This window comes from Coptis chinensis, chromosome 4 (genome assembly GCF_015680905.1).
Source record: "Coptis chinensis isolate HL-2020 chromosome 4, ASM1568090v1, whole genome shotgun sequence".
NCBI lineage: Eukaryota > Viridiplantae > Streptophyta > Magnoliopsida > Ranunculales > Ranunculaceae > Coptis > Coptis chinensis.
The window spans coordinates 45,207,571-45,227,513 of NC_141459.1; the positions used below are offsets into that span (position 1 = coordinate 45,207,571).

Consider the following 19,943-nt stretch of genomic DNA (forward strand, 5'->3'; position numbering starts at 1 on the left):
CATGCAATGGGATCTGGTTGTAGCCAGACGACCTATCTGTGAAAGATAACAGTTCATGTCCAGCCGTTGCATCTACCAATTTGTCAATTCTTGGCAGAGGGTAACTGTCTTTTAGACATGCGCAAATTCAGATCTGTGAAGTCGATGCAGATTCTCCAAGACCCATTCTTCTTACGTACTGGGACAATATTAGAAATCCAGGTGGGAAAATTGATTTCCCTGACAAAATTAGCTGCCTTTAGCGTTTCAACTTCGGCTTTTATTGCTTTGGATCTGTCAGCACCTCTTTTTCTCAGTTTCTGCTTGATTACTACTGCATCACTACGGACATTGAGTCGGTGGCATACCACATGGGTCAATTCCTAGTATTTCTTTGAATGACCAAGCAAACACATATTTGTGTTATCAGAGGAAATGTATTAGAGTCTTGCGCTCTTCAGAACTCAATAAGGTGTCGATGAAAGTGGTTTTTAGCGAGCTTCCTCCCACAATTTCCACTTCCTCTAACGGCTCCAGTGAGGGGGGATCCTCCCTCTCTCTTGGGACTAGGTCCGGGAGAGGGGGATCCAACTGTAATTGCTATTTGGCAGGTTGCTCCGCCTCTATTAGTTTCAAAAGGGAGTGGGGACTGCTTTGTCGCCAGAGCGTAGCATATTTTGGCAGCCACCTGATTTCTTCTGATTGTCTCAATTTTCCCATTATGCGGGAATTTTAGACACTGGTGATAGGTGCTGGGAACAGTGCGAAGTCTGTGCAGCCAGGTCCTACCCAAGATCATATGATAGGGTGTGTTAGCTTTTACCACAACAAAATTTATGACGAGGGTTACCGAACCAGTAGCTACGGGTAGCTGGATCTCCCCAACTGTTAGAGCTTTGTCTCCATTGAATCCAAACAGGTTGGAGTTGGTGGCGACCATCTTAGAGTCAGGAATCTACAGTTTTTTGAATGCGTCATAGTATAACATATATGCTGAGCTTCCCGGATCAACCAGTATGCGGTGCAAATCGTAATCTCCAAAAGAAAGTGTGAGAACCAATGCATCCTCTTGTGGGCTCTGGATGCTGAGATAGTCGGCCTCAATGAAAAATATGAGTGGATCTTTGTGGGGTAATGCGTTGACTTGAGAACCCATAGTCAATTCGATGTTCATGATCCTCATTTGCTTGGCGACACGCATTTGGTATCGGGCACCCTTTTCAGTGACCTACCCACTTCGTTTGATTACTTTTCCTGAAATCGTATTTATCTGGAGCCAGCCATTGAGTGGTCCAGTACCTGGGGGATCCTGAACTGACGTGCTGATCTCCTCGGGCTATACTGCATTCATCTGCTCGTGTGCTACGAACTGTTTCAAATACCTCATTTCAATCAGATCCTGTAGTTCATTTTTCAGGGTCCTGCAGGCTCTGGTACTGTGACCCTTACTCTTATGGAACTTGGATTAGGTCCTCTGGTCTCTGGTACCCAGGGAGCCTGGCTTGAGTTGAGTTGGCCACTTGAGGTAACTCTGGTTCTTGATTGAGTCCAGAATCTGGTCTCACATTTTGTTCAAAGGGGCAAAGTTTCTGTCCATCGAGGGAAGAGCTTCATCAGCTCCTTCCATCCGCAATTTCTTTTGTGGTTTTCCATCTGCATTACTGGCCATATTTTGGTACTGCCCATTGAGCATTCATCCCTTGGATGGGGATTCAGCCCTTTGGTGACCACGATGACGGTCTCTCTTTGGCTTTTGAGGTGAAGAGTTGTCGTTCCCCTCGCGTGGGACCACAGTGGTTGTCCGATTAGTCTTTTTTGCTTCCTGACGTCTGTTTAGGACATCCTCCTCCCATCATGCATGTGTTTCAACCATGTCTAAGAGATCCTCTAAATCACGGGGTGGTTTCTTGGAGAGGGACCCGAATAAGGCGTTGTTTTCGTCTAACCCTTGTTTGAAAGCTATTATAGTAGTTTGTTCATCATAAGATTATATCTGGATTGAAATTTCCATGAGTCATTGCATGTAGGACCTCAAAGCCTCTCCGTCCTTTTTCTTGATGTTGAACAGTGCATCGATCCGTTTTGGTTGGTGCGTGTTGCACGAGTACCTGTCTATGAAAGTCCTGAATAACTTTTCTGAGGACCTGATTTGCTGCTCAGGTAACTTGTGGTACCACTGGAGGGTAGATCCAGATAAGGAAGCTTTGAACTCTTGACACATGACGTGGTTATACCTTTCATATTGTCCCATGGTGGCATGATATCTGAATACGTGATCCACCGGATTTGACTTGCCACTGAAGATAATGAACTTCGGTTGTCTGTAACCGCGAGGATAGGGATTCCTTATTACTCGTGATGCGAAAAGAGATATGCCTGCCCCCATTATGTTGGATTGAACAAGGGATTCTTGCATTTTTCTCCCCTTGCCTGTCATCCGATGCATCTGAAGGATCAGGTCGTTTTTCTCAGTTTCCCATATATGCACTTTCTTTGGTAGAAAGTTTCTTGTTTTGGGTCTTTTTTTGGTGTCGGCGGTCGACATCACGATCCTGGTCAGTTGATTCTGGCTCTGATGCTGTATCAGAGTCCTCATTCGAGTTACTATATTCTCACTCTGATGGTTCGCGTCGAATTGGATCCCCATGCCTTGGGTTCCTAGCACGACCACCTTCTGGAAAACGGTCATCATCGAGATCGATGAGTGGCTCCTTCCTCATGTCAGATGGATACAAATGCCTCAGCAACTATAACTCTCGCTCAAGGTTGCTTCTTTGTTATTCTAGAGCCTGTACCGCCTGGCTCGCCTAAACAGACTTAGGGTTGGTGAGAACTACATTCTCACCATTTTGACGTTCCTCTTGAGTGTTGTTCCTAGGGTTTGCACCTGGAGCAACTAGTCTGTCGGTGCTGGTCACAGGTCCTTGGAGGGTATTATTCACATCATGGTGACTGACATTCCCCCCTTCAGGCATCTCATGCTCTTCTTCTCTAACAACGACGCTACGCGTGATAGCGCCACCCTTTGTTTTCTTTGCTCCTGCCATCATAACGGTATGAGTTTTTAAACTAAATCATTCATTCGAAACGAATGTTTACCTACTTTCATCTCCACAAGATGTAGGGGATTTTCTGAGTATCCCCTGATCCTCCTCTATGCCTTGTGATTCAGGAGCTTTTTTCTTGATAGAGAAGGGATGAGATGATTTAGAGTTCAGGGGTGAACCACCTGGCGGCTGCCTACGTATCTCCTTATTTATTTAGGAGAATCAAACCCTATTTTGCGTAGTTCCTAAGAGTGAATTCTTATGATTTATATAGGAAGAGCTTTGAGAGTCCTAGGGTTAAGGTTAACCTCACCGCTTGTGAGCTCCCTTCCATCTTTGGACTCTGCATTTCTATTAGGAATCCTCTCCTTATGGAAGTCTGAATCTAGACCATATCTTATTAGAGATAGGTTTCTTTGTTGATCATAATATCCCATTGTATATGGGAAGATTATATCTAAAAAGTAACTCTTAAGATATGTCATTACGATTCCTTCCTTATCATCAAAGATTGCCCTATTCAGTTTCCTTCTGTTCAGAAACTGTCCATATCAGTTCCTAACGACTTGGAGAACTATTATGCCTAGAGGCGGTCAGTCACGTGTCTAGCATGTGCTTACTAAACACTCGTGATAAACATGAGATCACTTACTTACAGAACTGATCCGATGGTTCTCGTTTCATTATGGACATCTATAGTCCTGGGTCATTTCCCATACATGTGTCATCTAATCAATGACGGGAAATCTCCCTTACAGTATTGATGGCGATAAAATTACTATTATCTAGCTCTTCTTTTAGTGTCCTCTCATATTTCCTTCTTTGTTGTGGTTGATTTTCTCGATTTGTATATGCTCCTGAGGTCTTTTGTTATCTGACCTCGAGGGGTCTCGACTCTCATGTCGATCTCCATTATCTTTGTCTCTCTTTCCTGTCTCTGACACTTGCAATACGTACAGTTTGCATAGTGACTGCATATATTCCTTCTTCCACTCTAATATCTCTGTTAGCTTTGTCATATAAACTCTTGTAGACTTTTAACTTCTTTTCGTAAGAGATATTTGTGCATATATGATCCAGGTATCACACCTGTTTGGAAAGCCATGACAGCTGTCATTTCAGCCTCGTCAAGCCTTTCGACCGATTGAGTTTTGGCCTTGAATCTTGCTAAGAAATCCTTCAACGACTCCTTCTTCCCTTGTTTCAATTGGAATAGGATTGACACCTGTTTCGGCTTCACCCTCTGATGACTATAGTTGGTGAGGAATCTTTCTTCAATTTCACGAAAACATGAAATGGTCCCCTCCGGTATTGTACAGAGCCACTTCAGCCCTTTGCCTTTAAGGCTCGAAGAAAATGACCGACATAGTACGGAATCCCAATACTCCGTCCCGTGATATATCGAGAACTGGTGTCGATAGCTAAAGAGATGGTGGGGTCAGTGACTGAGTGAACTTTGGTTTCTTGAATTTTGGAGGTAATGACACCCTCTCTACTTCTTTTTTCAACGGGTTTCTACTTACATCGTTTGCCAATTTATGAATCGAAGTTGATACATTTTCCAGTAGTTGGTCCCCAAATTGCCTCTGCATCATCTCCTGCACCATTTCCTTCGTGATTGGTGCTTTTACCTCTTCCTCTTGCACCACCTTTGGTGTTGATTTCGCTACTGATTGCACCTCTTCGAGGTGGCTTTTTCTCCCTTCCTCGATATGGCTCTTTCTCACTACTGGAGTGCCTGAACTCGACTCCTCGCCATCTTTATATTTTTCGTACATAGCTTTTATTGCACGCTTCTTATTATCTTATCTCACAACTTTGTTTTCAGCCATTAAAACTTTGTTTTGCTTTTCCAATTCTTCAAATTTTCTCAACAAGGACTTTTAAAGATACCTCTTCTTCATGTATCTTTTCTACTTCTTCCACCAATTTACTTACCGATCGCTCTGTTCTGCATTCTTCATTCTTGGATGCTTATTGAGAAGTACTTCCTTCATTAATCATCATCGTTTTACTTGCACGCTGTAGCACGCTTTGGAAGCATCTTGACAAGAAAATGAACATTTCACTGAACACTTCATTGATCTTATAGAATTTCCTTGAACATAACCAATTCTTCTTATTCTCAAACGTCTACCATTGGATTCGATCTTCAAAGAAAAAGAAAAGAAACAACTTTTCTTGTCTTTGAATCACGGACGGCGCTAATGTAGTGATCAAGTTATTCTTCTAAGATTAGTTATGGATTGAAATGGTTTGGATTGAATTGAGAATAAAAAAGAAACAAAACTTAAGCTTTTGTATTCATCAGTAATGGCGGTTACAAAGTCGCTCAAACTCTCTCTATATTGCTCTGGTTTTATAAGTTTTTCTGGAATGAATCGAATGAATCTTCTTTTTCCTGATCATCACTTTATATAGTCCTTCAGCTATAGTGAAGTCCAATCCTATCCTGACACGTTTCCATTCCCATTCTTCTCCTTACTTCTTCCCGCTTGTTCCTATAACACATGAACTTATACGCAAAATATCGACAATCATGTTGATATCTTGAGTTATTTATGATATTCGGGCTGGAATATCGGGTTGACGATATTTGCCCACGATCAATTACGATTACCATAGCAGGTGACCACATATCTATACCGATTTGTCTTACTTTTTGGACTGGGCATTTCCCAAACGGACATTAAAACAAGAATCAATGTAGTAATCATTCATAAATGCAAGGTCTTATTATTTTTTTTTTTTGTTAAGAATAAACCTTTATTATACCAAACGTAATTTACATAACCCTAATACATCATAAAGGACTTGCATATTTACAACCATTGGGGGATCATGCCACCCACCGGCGAACGGGCGGAAGGAAAGAAAGATCTCGAGCAGGTCCGGATGAAAAATGTACATCGTCCGACCGCCCAGGACGAAAGTTGTTTACTTGATGAGCCGATTGCGAAGCCGGTGCATCTGCAGACACCATTTGCTTCCCCGATAAACCCAACTGAAGTGCACTTCATGGAATTTGCGAGCACTAACTTAATCTGAATAGTAATTCGAAAGCTAGTGACCGGTGACAATCAATGATTTCATCCTTTAAAACTTTATAAAGCAATTGAGAATCTGTTTCAACCTCCAACTTCCGATATCCCGCTTCTAACACAATTTGGAGTCCATATAAAGAGAGCGACAAATTCCGCTTCATTACCGGGTTCGCGAAGAAAATTGGAATCGAAGCTCCCATAATGAAACGACCCAAAGGCATCCACGAGAATACATCCTCCACCTGCAGATCCCGGATTCCCAATAGAAGCCCCGTCGTATTCGGGTTTAACCATGTCTGCATTTGGTGGAAACCATTTAATATATACAAGCATTTGTTCTTTATGCTTTTGCCGAACATGACTTCCATAACCCGGTGTATGTGTTTCAACGCTCTGTGGATGTATCGAGACGCCGGATGACGGTTTTACCTTGAAACCTTGTTTCATTTCGCGATCCAAATAAACCACAAAACCCCACAAAGTAGCTTGAACCTCCCCATTTTGCCCCCTGTCCTTATATATTTCAATAAACATAATAACCGGTCCTTAAAACTACCAACATTCATACTTCTCGATCAACCGGGCCACTAAAATTTGTGCCACACCAAATAGCTCGAGCAAAAGAACACTCAAAGAAAACATGATTTTGAGTTTGAGGAAAAGCACTCACACAAAGTGCAATCGGGATAAACTTGAAAATGATGAGATGCCAAAAATCCCTGTTGGGGACGACACCTTGCAAGCATTGCCATATGAAAAATCTTTGTTTGAACGAAACTTTCATCTTCCAAACCCGTCTAAAAAATTATTATCCCGACCAAGTGTGCATTTGGTGTAATCAATTTGGATGCAACCATTATATCGCGGACTTCACCGAGTATTCTCCATGGTCCTCCCATTTCCAGATCAAAGTATCCTTCTCATTTGGCGTTAAAATTATCGAAACAATTCTTTCAACATATTCTACAGGCCAAAATTCATTTAACCTCTCCCAGTCCCAAGTATTAGTGTCCATGTTAATGAAGTCAGAAACGAAACGAAAAGGACAGTCAAGTGGTTTCCCAGTAATTTCAGGGAAATCCTCAGTATGTGGAATCCATTTTTCCTCCCATGCGTTAATAGAAGTACCATTACCCAGTTTCCAAACCGATCCAGCATTGAGAATGTTTCGTGTTGCACAAATGTTTTTCCACATAACAGATGAATTAGATTTGACTTCTGCCATCAAAAACTGGAGTTGTGAAAGTACCTCTGTTTCATTTGCAGTGCCCATAAAGATGTGGGATTCAGAAGATCCCATCCTTTCTTTGCCAGTAAAACATAATTTTGTAACTGTAGTTCCTTGATGCCCAGTCCACCATTATTCTTTGACATACATGCTACCCTCCATGGAAAAAAATGCAGTTTCCTTGTCTCTGGTGTATGACCCCATAAGAAAGATCTTCGGATAATCTCCATTCGATCCAGGATCCGTGCAGGTAAAATTGTACAGGACATCATATGAGTAGGCAGTGAAGATAAAACTGAATTTACTAGAGTAAGTCGGCCAGCCTTAGATAAACAACTCGCTTTCCAAACGCGGGTTTCCTTTGAAATCTTTCCAAAAGAGGAGAAAACCTTTGAACTCTACCCTTGCCTGTTAAATGTGGTACTCCCAAGTACAGTGGCATGACCGAAGTCGATGGCATCATGAAACTTTTTCTCAAGAAGTAAACAAACCTTCGATGCAATTTGGGGTGATGAATTATTTGCGACTTGGCTCTATTAATAGTCCGACTGAAACTTTACAAGATCTCCTTGAGCAGATTGTTCAAATGATCTTTGCTCCTCAAAACCACACTTACCCAATACTAACGGATCATCCGCATACATTAAGTGAGAAACCGGTTGACAGAATCTGCCCAATTTACAACCATGTATAAGCCCTTCTCTGTTCAGTTTCAAGAAATTCAAAGATAGTAGCTCTGAACATAAAATAAAAAGATAGGGCGACAGGGGATCACCCTGTCTTAGTCCTCTAGATGGCTTAAAAAAACCATGTGCAGCACCATTGAGTAACACCGAATAAGAAACATTCTGAACACAAAATAGTATCTTGTTAATCCAATCCACCGGAAAGTCGAACTTAGCTAGCATCACCCGCAGAAAACTCCATTCAATTTTATCATACGCTTTCTGCATATCAATCTTCAGAGCAAAATATTTCGCTTTTCTGTTCCCATGGCCTCTTATCTTATGATAAAATTCATTTGCAAGCAAAACATTGTCATGAATACTACGCTTGGGTAAGAAGGCAGTCTGAAATGGACCAATGATTCTTTGGAGGATAGGTCTCAATCGATTGACAATAATCTTAGAGATAATTTTATAAACCACATTTGTCAAACTGATTGGCCGAAAATGTTCCGGTAGAGAAGGATTCATGATTTTTGGAATTAAAGCAATGAAGGAATGATTTAGCTGCAGGAGAAAGAGCCCGAAAGGAAAAAAGACTTTTTCTTGTTGCACTTACTTGATCCCCACCAAATTCCAAAATGCTGAAAAAGAATGCGATATCCATCCGGTCCTGGAGATTTAAAAGGCTTCATATGCTTCAGAGCATTGACAATTTCATCAGTATCAACTCCTTTTAACAGATTTGCTTTTTTCGATTAAATCAAGTGACGGGTGGAACATTGAAAACTGGAGACGTAAGAACAGGGTCCGAAGTAGTCATTGTGTCTTCAAAAAAAGCACAGAGCCTATCCCCTATCTGTCGCCGTTCAGTTAAAATGGCCCCATTAGTATCTTTGATTGAGTGTATGTAATTTGTTTGTCTACGACAACTTACCATATTATGGTAGAACCTTGTGTTCTGTTCTCCAAATTGGAACCAATCCAGACAAGCTTTCTGCCCCCAATGATTTGCTTTCTGTACCAGAATATCATTATGTTCCATCATCAATTCATTCTCCACCCTGAATAAATCATCTGTGTCGTTGTGATTCTCTATCAAACGTTGAATCTCACTCGACCTCAGAGAAGAACCGGTCCAACTTATGTTCGACATCTCCAAAAACATGTTTATTCCACCATCTTAAATTCTCTTTACAATTTTGCAGCTTCTTACATAGTACAAAAGAAGGAGAACCTTGCAACTGCTTGTGAAAGGCATCTCTTATCTGTTCCTGACACCCATCATGTTGCGCCCACATTATTTCAAACCTGAACGGCCTTCTAATCATAACCCGGTCTTGTAGCAATTTTAAAATCAGAAACTTATGATCAGAAGTGGTGGCCAACTCATGATGAACTCTACAGCCAGAGAAAGTTGAACGCCAACCTTCATTTGCCATCATGCGATCAATTCGTTCCCATATTCGCGGGCTCCCATTACGTTTATTTGTCCAAGTGTAAATACTACCAACAAAACCTAAATCAAACAGCTCACACTCATCAATCATATCCAAGAAAAACCTCACTTTAGGATAATTAAAAGGTTTTCCCCCACATTTTTCCTCTGGACAAGTTATTTCATTAAAATCTCCCATGAGCAACCATGATTCATTATTGTTAGGCTTAAACATAGCAAGAACAGGCCATTTGTAATCTCCTAACACAAGATTTAGAATTACCATAGACACAAGAGACAAAAAGAAACATTCCTTTACCCCATTCGGTTATCTTTGCTATTTTACGATGAATGAACCAGAATCATACATCAACACATCTACAACCACGATTTTTCCCAAAAGATCCACAACCCACCGGACAAACCGCAGACTTGGAACTACAAAAGACTCGAAATCTCCTAACCTTTTAATAAGTCTGACACCTTTATTTACAGAACACTTAGTTTCCATAACAAACATAAAGAAAGGCCTGACAACTCTGATTTTTTTTTTCAGCTCTTCCATCATCGAAGGCCGGCCACTCCCTCGACTGTTCCAAGCAAGTAGACTCATGGAAACCTTGGGGCCTGCTTACGGCCAGGACCCTTAACCGACTGAAGCTTTTTGCCTTTCCCAGCAGAACTCTTGTGCTGTGTGTTTGGGCGTTCAACCACGACCTCACCTTCATCATGAATAGGAGTTTTTCTTCTTGATTCGCGATCTGCCTCAAAGAAACTATCAACTAGTTCATTGACATTCTCCCGATCATGTATCATCTTATCCTTGGCTGCAACCCCTTGTGATATCTCTTGTCTTTTATAAGAGTAATCATCTCGATTATGTAACCGACCCAAATCAATGAAATGAAGCTTCTTAGTGTCGGTTGCAATATGAAAGCAAAACAGCGGTATTCCAGTTCATGCAGTATGAAAATTATTGAAATCCATTTGAGTTGAAAACCCATTTGTCCAGGGGTTATGCGCTTCCACTGCAATAGGTAGGTGATCATGTAGAATATGACATCCAGGTTCATTGCGAGGACCCTCATGCACAGGCAGTTGAGGTGACGATATATCAATGATCATAGGAGCTTTTAACTTTTCAGCAGGTGTGCGCTTTGAATTAACCGATGAGTCAGCAACATTTTTGATCATCGGAAGAAAAGGTTTGTTTAGATCAGGGTTAAACATCAATGAGAATCCAGAGACACTTCTCTCTCCAAATGGCTTTGGAACCATGCGAGTTTTGGAAGAGTAAAATTGAAGCCTTTGTCCACCTGGAGAAACTCGAACATCAGTACCATGGGTATCTTCAGTTACCTTACAAGTTGCAAAATTATGTCCAATGAAGCCACACTTAAAACAAAAAACTGGGAGATACTCAAAAAGAAACGATATCCAGTCAACACCATCTATGGATACTGGTATGAGAAACCCAGGGGGAATTGGTGCATGAACATCCAGCACCACTTTAACTCGGACACAATTAGGCTGTGTTTCCGTCTTAGGATACAACTCTAGGAATTTAAGATCAGACATATCAAAATAACCAGTTTCGACCAAATTCCCCTCAATAATCTCCTTGTCGAGAAAAACATCAGGATAGTTATGCAACTGCATCCACACATAAAACTTAGAGAAATTTAAGTCATTGGTTTCATAGAAATCCATCCATGAGATAATCTGAAAAATAAAATATCAACAATGCAACAATCCAAAGGAAACCAGAGACTCCATCCGAATTTGATATATTTCCCTTTGTACGCGGATTACATGTCTTCAATCTTGAAAGGAGACCATGCTTTTTCCGAGCTGATTTTATAGTTGTCATATTCATTCTCGCCATCTAGAACACGACCAAAGAGAGTGGACTTATTATGGCCTACATAAAGACTCTTCATTTTGTCGAACTGGTTATCATTGGTGGTTCAAGATAAGGCATCCTCATCTTGGCAAACAAATTCCATAGATAGAAGTTCAACAATTTGGGTGGTTGGTAAAAGATGTAACCTTGGTTGTGGTAGGGCTCATGTAACTAAGGAAGTGAAGAATCTCTGTTTGAAGAAGTGTGAAGAACCCGTAGTTCGGCGATAACCTTATATCACCCAAATTCAAACACAATCCTTCACGGTCAAGAGGTATCAACACCACCTCATCACTTACCCATACATACAAGTCCATCTCAGATGCATAAAACCCCCAAAATCTAGCCATAATCTCCATTTTATGAAACTAAAGCGCCAAATGGCAACCTCTATCCTTAGACCATCATTGCCCATTGAGCTCATAACCCGTACTAAGCCGAGGAGAAGAGTCTAGATTAAGGCGGACATCATTACAAGTAAACTCGGGCAAATCACAAAAGGATTTGAAACCCAAACTGCAGGGAAAACTCCACGGAGAAGTCGTGCATTATAAGTTAAAATCATTCTGAGAGAGAACATAATCATCGTATTCAAAAGAAGTAAACCCCCAATGAAAGTGATACAAAAACTTAGATATTGGAGATAGAGAGCACGAGCGTGAAACCATAGCCACAGCTAGGCAACATGCAGAATCTGGTGTGTTTTATATAGAGCACGAGCAGCCAATCAAAATAAGATGATATAACAGCCAATGAGGTGCGTCATTCCTGAACTGACAATGTTTGCATTGCAGGATTTTACCAGGAATATATGGACATATAGAAAGGTGGGCTATTATTGATCATGGGCTTGTTAAGAATTAAATAAAGTAGGCTTAAAGTTAAAGTTAAAGTGGCGGTGGTTTGAGAAATGGAATATCGCCTCAACCAGCAGTGGGACTGATATATTGCTTTGAGCAAAGAGATTGAGATGTATTGTTTTGATTGAGAATTTGGGATTGAGAATTAGGGATTTTATTGATAAATTGGTGTCACTGATTGAGAATTAGGGATTTGATTGATAAGTTTGATTTGAGAAATAGAGAATTAGGGATTTGATTGATAATTAGGGATTTGATTTGATTGAAGTTGTAGAAACTAGAAATTAGGGATTGAGAATTAGGGATTTACAGAGAATTAGGGATTATCGATATCTAACTGAAGGAAACTGAGCTGTTACCAAACTGAGGGATGTGGTATTCCTCTTGTTCAACGAGTTCATGCTTCCAAGATTCACATTGGGTAACCCCTGTTGATGAAGATCCAAATCTATCTTACGAGGGAGAGGAGTTTAAAATGTGAAGTTGAAAAGTGATGAACTAATTAGAGCAGTGACAATGATCGAACGCTTTTTGTTTCATGCAAGGTCTTATTTGGTCGTTCTCAAATCTCAAAGCACATCTGGAGGGAAGTCCATTTTATTTTCTTCTCTTTCACCAGTGGCCCAACTGAATTGGGCCCGTACTGTGCTGATATAGCCCAGCAGCAAATGAGACAAAGTTCTCTCACCACGTGTCCGTCTCAAAGTAAAGAAAGTCTCAACTCAGGAGTACCAGATCGATGAGATAATAGGTGGGGTCAATCTCATTCTCATTGTTTCTTTTTCAGTCCGAGGAAGCGATTCTTTTTTCTCACTCACTCTCGTCAAAGCGAAGTAATAAGTCTTTTAATCAAAGTAACTTTTTTTTAATCCACATTATCTTGTTTCTAATCCATGTACTAACTAATAATATCTTTTTTCAAGAATCAATAATCATTACCACTAGTACTAGTATCAGTAGCAGTTATAGTAGTTTAGAATCAGTTGTTGTTTGTTATTTTTATTTAATATAATAAATGTTGTGTTTTTATGTTTCTATATACTTGAGTGGGCTTATTTAGTAATTTTGCTCTTGGTTGTGATCTAATAATAATGGCTAATGGTGTTGCTAGTTCTTATTTATATTGGATGTTTACCAAGCAAAAAAAAAAACAGTTCTTATTTATAGTGGATGTTTACCATTTTTGATGTTGTTGTTGCATGCAAATTGTTTCAAAATTTTGATTTTTTTGGTCAAGTGAATGAGAATTTAATGTGTCTAAACTGTTTTAATATCTGTAAGTACTCTGGCAGTAATAATATAATATACTCTATTGCATTAAGAAACTCATGGATGAATCTGTTTGTAAGAGGAATAATGTTATTCTGCTTGAGTTGTATGTCTAGAAGTATCATTGTTTTGTCATTTTTTAATGAATTTGATTTGATTTTATAATTTAATTACATGTTTGTTTGTTTCGTAGTTAACATTTTATTTTTCAAGAGTTATCCTCTTTAAAGCTCATTTTGGTCCCACAATTTTCTTCTTATGTTAGAATCAATTAATTTGTTAGAGTCATTTATCAATTTGAATGTGTAATGAAGTATTCAACTAATTAGCATATGATTTTGGCCAACAAATTGAGACATATATTCTGTATTGTACTGACAGTACCAGAATTATACTTGTCACTGATATCATACTTATTATTATACCTCAGTCCGTATAATGTTACAAATTTTTTTTGGGTTGAGGTTTTTTTGGAATGCTGTGAAAGTAAAAATAGAAAATGAATTGCCTTATTAAGATTGTCTTTTACGGTTTAGTTATTAGTTTCTATTTGTGACCAACTCAATTATGATTTTTCTTGTGGTGTGAAGCTCATAGGTGTATGTACTCTTGTATGGTGAAGTGCTACATTCTCTTGATCTATAAGGTGAGTACATTTGCCCTTTCCAGTTTATGACCGTTTCATGTTTCCTGTTATGTACACTGCAATTATCTTTTTAATCCTCGATCACTACTGCATATGAGATTGTAGTTTGAAGGGAGATTGTGATGGCTATTGCGGACGTTCAGAATCCACATGTTGCAGGAAATACATGTGGATCATTGTTGCAGCAATTGCAGGTAGTTCATTTTAGGCTTTCATAACTGACATAATTGGTGTTCATGATACATATATCTTTCTTATTTGTTGTTTGGGGACAAAGGTCAACACAAATAAAAACAACGAGTTCTAATTGCAGAAAATATGGGATGAAGTTGGTGAGTGTGATGAGGAAAGGGATAAAATGCTACTTCAGTTGGAGCAAGATTGCTTGGATGTTTATAGGAGGAGTGTGGACCACGCTGCGAAGTCAAGAGCACGCCTTCTTCAGGCCTTGGCTGATGGCAGATCTGAACTCTCTAATATGGTTATAGCTCTTGGAGAGAACAATCTTGTTGGATTGGTAAGTAAACACTTCTCTGTACGATGATGCCTTCTTCTTAGATGCAAGCTGAAGCATACCACAGTATATGCTTTCTTTATTCTGTGCTAACATGTCGTGGTGTTTGTAATGTATATATATGTAGGTACATACTTTAATTTCATAGATTGTAGTCACAGCATCATTCACAATTTTTTTTTTTTTGCTTATACAGCCTGACAGGTCAACAGGAACAATCAAGGAGCAACTTGCTGCTATAGCACCAATGTTGGAAAAATTAATGAAACTGAAGGAGGAGAGAACAATGGAGTTCGCTGATGTGCAATTACAGATTTATAAAATATGTGCAGAAATTGCTGGGAACTTAAAGCGTACCGAAGATACAGGGAAACCTGTGGTTGATGAGTCTGACCTGTCCCTAAAGAGGTTGGAGGGATTTCATTCTCAGCTCCAAGAACTTCAGAAAGAAAAGGTAGTATTATTTGTGTTGATTGATCCCTTAGTTCTAAACTGGCTTCTATGTTCTTTGAAATGAAAGTTTTTTATATTTTCAACAACCTCTAAGTGTAACCCGTCACGTTTTAACCTGGCAGAGTGAAAGATTGCAGAAGGTCCTTAACTTGGTTAGCGCGGTGCATGATCTTTGTGCTGTATTAGGGATGGATTTTTTCAGTAACATTTCTGAAATTCACCCAAGTTTAAACGACTCAAATGGTGTGCAATCCAAGAGCATTAGCGATGATACTCTTTCAAAGCTAGCGAAAGCTGTATCGCTGCTAAAAGATGTCAAGAAGCAGCGGCTACAAAAGGTAATCATCTTGTTAACTTAGATGTATCTTTTGCTTGAATTTGCCTTTCAGACCTGATCTGTCCAACTCTTGCAAACGTAAGATCTGCTGCTTACTGCTCACGGAAACTTGGGCTATCAGCTTGAACATTTTTTTTACATTACAATTGTTAGTGTAGCTTCTTGTGTGGATAATTGATTTTGACAGTATCAACATTGAGCAAATACTGGATATCGATCTTAAAAGAATTTAATCCTTACCCCTTACGGTTTTTATTTCTTGACTTACCTTTGATGAGATATAAAAAGGTAATTACTTCAGCATATCTATATATATAACTTCTGTTGCTCTGAGGTCCCATGCTCTGAGATCTGCAAAGATTATGGACATTTGATAATTTAGAAATTCAGACAGACTTAATTTGGATGTTTGATGCATGCGTTTATTTACAACTATACTGATAGATTTCTCTCCAGCTTCAAGAGCTAGCAGCTCAGTTATCTGATCTTTGGAACCTGATGGATACCCCTATGGAGGAGCGAAACTTGTTTGATCATGTTACTTGTAACATCTCGGCTTCAGTTGACAAGGTCACTGTCTCTGGTGCTCTGGCTCTCGATTTGATCGAACAGGTTAGTGTCGTATACTAGTCTGCTTATTTTCAGACTACTACAATCTGAGTGGATTCAGTGATAGTCACAAACTTAGCCTTTCTTTTCATGAGTTTTTAGTTAATCTCCTGTTAATAAATTTAAATTTCCTCTTAATAAAGTGAATTTTCTTTATCATGAGTAAGGGTGCTAATATATTCACTGCTGACATATATAAATTCACCGCCAAAAATTGTATATTACCTAATCTACCCCTATACATTACAAGTTACACCTTCTCCTCCTCCCTCCCACTTTCTGTTCTCGGACTGCCGTACATATCAGATAATGGATGTTGCCATGTTGGGTTGTAGCACCCATACGAGACACTTAAAATAGGAGTGACAATGAAAAAAACAAAATGTAGAGAGAACATTCAGTCAAATCACTGTCAATTAGCTAGCAAGAGGTCATATTGGAAGAGCACAAGATCAAAAAGTTAATGGGAACTTCATTTAATTGATTCCCAATTCACATCGCTGTAATTTGAAAATTAAAAATCCCAGACTCAAAAATGATCGATGAATATAACCCACTAAAGCATTCGAAACGGCATGAAATAAATACCTCCATACCATCTCACGAAGTTGTGGAAAAAAACTAAGAAGAACAATTTAAATATATTATGAAGATTTTAAAAGTTTTATTGGAGTGCACATGTGCAATTGATATGAGTCTTGCTGAACAAAAAGAAAAATCATAGAGAATTTTGAATTGAAATAAGTGTATATTAGTTGGGCATGTCAATGCACTTAAGTTAAGTGTTAAGATTTTGGTGGCGATGGACTATGGGTATTACACCTTTGTTAATTGGGGTATAATAGGTTTTTGAATTTTTAGGCCATGAGTAATTAGGCAGTTACTTTTTTGTATTTTTGCCTTTAAAGATACTTGATGACATACATCTGAGGTATGGGGTAAACTTTTGTTTAGAGTGTATTACTGTGCAAAGGTTGTTAACTTGTTATATTGTTCTTCCTTTTTTTTTGTCCAGAGTTTGTTTTTCAGTTTTTCCTGATTTGGGTCAAACTTTTACATGTTTCCGGGATTACTACCATATGGGAACTCTTGTGGATTTAGTTTTCTGGACCCTCATTATCACTATTTCATGTCGTGTAGGCTGAAGTGGAAGTCCAAAGGCTTGACAAACTAAAAGCAAGTAGAATGAAGGAGATCGCATTTAAGAGGCAAGTTGAGCTTGAGAAGATATATGAACATGCTCACATAGAAATAGATGCAGAAGCTGCTCGTGAAAAAATTATGGCTTTGATTGATTCTGGTACTGTTGACCCGTCTGATTTATTGGCTGACATGGATGATCGAATAGTAAAAGCAAAAGAGGAGGCCCTCAGCAGAAAAGATATATTAGATAAGGTTGAGAAGTGGATTTCAGCTTGTGAAGAAGAAAGTTGGCTTGAAGACTACAACCGGGTAATTTGTTCTCTCTTTCTGTTTCTCATCTGATGTTTCATTAATTTAGTGTATGCCATATAAATAAGAATGAGGAATACCTTGGTCAACAGGCCTGCATGAGAAACAGAATTTTAGGGAGACTGTTGAATTTTATGAATGGTGCTACAGGTGTTGGTTGGGTATGTCACGTTGGATTGGATTAGGCAAAACAAATATGATTGGGAACTTACTGACACATGTAATTAAATGCAAAAAACCAAAAAAATTCAATGTGTGGACTCCCCATAATGTTGGTAAGTATACATTAATGCAAATGCACTTATCTATTAGTAAAATCAATATGACAGTGGTCATGGAACTTTCTAAATATGTATCAAATATTTATCATTAAGAGGGTCATGTATAATATAGGGATGAAATCATGTAATGCACTATTGCTATCTCTTATTTTGCAATTAGTACATAAAATAAGAGGTTTCCTGAGTCTTTGGTGTGGACTGTGGTCTGACATGAGTTGGTCCCTGTTTAGAGGAATCCAAAGCAAGATTTAAAATTCAAATGAAGCATTGAGGTTCACAGCTTTGAAAGTCTAATTCTAGTTGAATGGTGCCAGCCCCCCAGTCATAGAGGGATATAACTTCACATTCATTGATCCTTACATAAGTTGCTACTCGACTGATTAGATACACCATGGCGACCTTTCAGGACAATCATCTTTTGTATCTTTATCTAACCATTTAAACTATTCATACGGTTCTTATTGACGATTTGACAAACAAATGTAATGGGATGCATTAGACGATGAGATTTACTGTCTCTTCTCTCCGTCTTGTCCTTTTGAAGGTTCACATACCCTTATATTCATTGCACATAGATTTGTGGCACATGTAGTGGATTAGTATAACTGGAGATCATACCTAACAAAGTACTCCCTTATCCACCAGATTTAAGTATGGTCATATATTGTTACTAATGTTGCCAGAACCTGCAATTTTCTGCCTCCAAATGGATGAATTTTTTCATATCTTCTGCTTGTAAATTGAAATATGTGTATCTTGTTATTATGTTAAAGACCTCTTACGTTAGTACTTCCACGACGACTTGCTCGTCTTAAGTAAGCTAATCTTTCTGATACGAACTTCTGACACAGGATGATAACAGGTATAGTGCCAGCAGAGGTGCCCACATAAATCTCAAGCGTGCAGAGAAAGCTCGCATTCTGGTGAACAAAATTCCTGGTATTTTAGCACTAATACACTAAAGCTCGCTTATCATTGTCTTCACGTCCCTCTGTGACAATCAGACGGACATGTGTTTGTGTCCATTGTCCAACCAGTGTAGGTGGTGTCTGATAGAAGACAAATCATACTGTGTCCGTATTATGTGTCCTCATGTGTCTAAGATTAGGCAAAAAGGCTTGGTGTGACTTGGCCTGAGAGTATTTCTGAAAAATGGAGTGTCCTTATTATGTATCGCCTCCCATTCCCCACCCTCTCCTTAAGTGCCTGACATGCTTTTGGAACTTACCTAATCAAGTTGTTTACTGTTTTTACTGCCATGTAGCTCTGGTTGACACTTTGGTTGCCAAGACACGGGCATGGGAGCAGGGTCGTGACACGGCATTTACGTATGATGGTGTTCCACTGCTTGCCATGCTAGATGAGTATGCCTTACTCAGGCACGACAGAGAAGAAGAAAAGAAAAGAATGAGGGTAATTGCGATCTACCTGCTGGTATTTTCATGTATATGTTATTTTTCTGATTGTCATGTTTGTGCAGGACCAGAAGCGGTTTAATGAGCAATTGACAACGGAACAAGAAGCTTTATTTGGCTCAAGGCCAACTCCCAGCAAATCAATTGGTCCGAAAAAGGTGGCTGGCTCACGAGCCAATGGAGGCACGCCAAATGGTACTCCTAGACGGTTGTCTATGAACACTCATCAGAGCAGCACTAATGGTGGAAGATCGACAGCAAAAGAATGGAAGAGGGATAATACTCGCCCAGTAGCTCCTGTGAACTATGTTGCCATACAAAAAGAGGATGCTGCCTCCCATGTGTCCAACACCGAATCCTTTCCAGCTTCACCATGATTCTACGTGAATGAGGAGCGACCATTGCATTATACTGTTAGTAGTCTAATTACAGGATTAGGGGTGGGGGGCTGCATATTTTATGTTTACATAAGGCATATTAAGAAGTATAGTTAGAGTAGGATTTCAATGTTCTCCTGTTGTAGCCTTCTAGGTAACCTTATCATAACTCATAAGGCGGCTGTTGTCATGCAGGATCTGACGAATTATAACAGAATTGGTTTTCATTTTTCAATTTCTTCTCCTATCTTGTAACTTCATTTTCGTTTATTTTAGTAAAAATGGTAGGGTATAAACAAAACAAGGACGGAAGGAAAGAAATTCATTACGATGAAACAGAAAGATTTTGCGTCGTGTTGGCTTAAAAACCGGAAAAAGTAATGATGAAGACCAATAGGACCGTGCCACATCTTCTACCCCTTATAG

General features: G+C 39.3%; 2 protein-coding genes across 3 annotated transcripts; one reads left to right on the forward strand and one right to left on the reverse strand.

The window, feature by feature from the left end:
• Window positions 1-7,834: 7,834 nt before the first annotated feature.
• On the reverse strand, window positions 7,835-10,217 carry LOC147503662 (uncharacterized). Its single transcript, XM_086604924.1, has 5 exons — window positions 10,037-10,217; window positions 9,085-9,662; window positions 8,901-8,981; window positions 8,583-8,636; window positions 7,835-8,530 (listed from the first exon to the last, which is right to left on the reverse strand). The coding sequence occupies exons 1-5, from the start codon at window positions 10,215-10,217 to the stop codon at window positions 7,835-7,837; spliced, it is 1,590 nt and encodes a 529-aa protein (XP_086461050.1).
• A 2,649-nt stretch (window positions 10,218-12,866) lies between these two features.
• Window positions 12,867-19,752, forward strand: LOC147503663 (65-kDa microtubule-associated protein 1-like). Of its 2 annotated transcripts, none has more exons than XM_086556911.1 (11): window positions 12,867-12,997; window positions 14,024-14,079; window positions 14,185-14,273; window positions 14,393-14,596; window positions 14,790-15,047; window positions 15,169-15,384; window positions 15,840-15,995; window positions 17,133-17,444; window positions 18,577-18,664; window positions 18,990-19,138; window positions 19,206-19,752. In XM_086556911.1, exons 3-11 carry the CDS (start codon window positions 14,202-14,204, stop codon window positions 19,515-19,517), a joined length of 1,767 nt encoding a protein of 588 aa, XP_086413037.1. In that variant the 5' UTR covers window positions 12,867-12,997; window positions 14,024-14,079; window positions 14,185-14,201; the 3' UTR covers window positions 19,518-19,752. The 2 variants fall into 2 exon arrangements, with proteins under 2 accessions (XP_086413037.1, XP_086413038.1); XM_086556912.1 differs by having other exon boundaries at window positions 12,931-13,018.
• The last annotated feature ends 191 nt before the right edge of the window (window positions 19,753-19,943 follow it).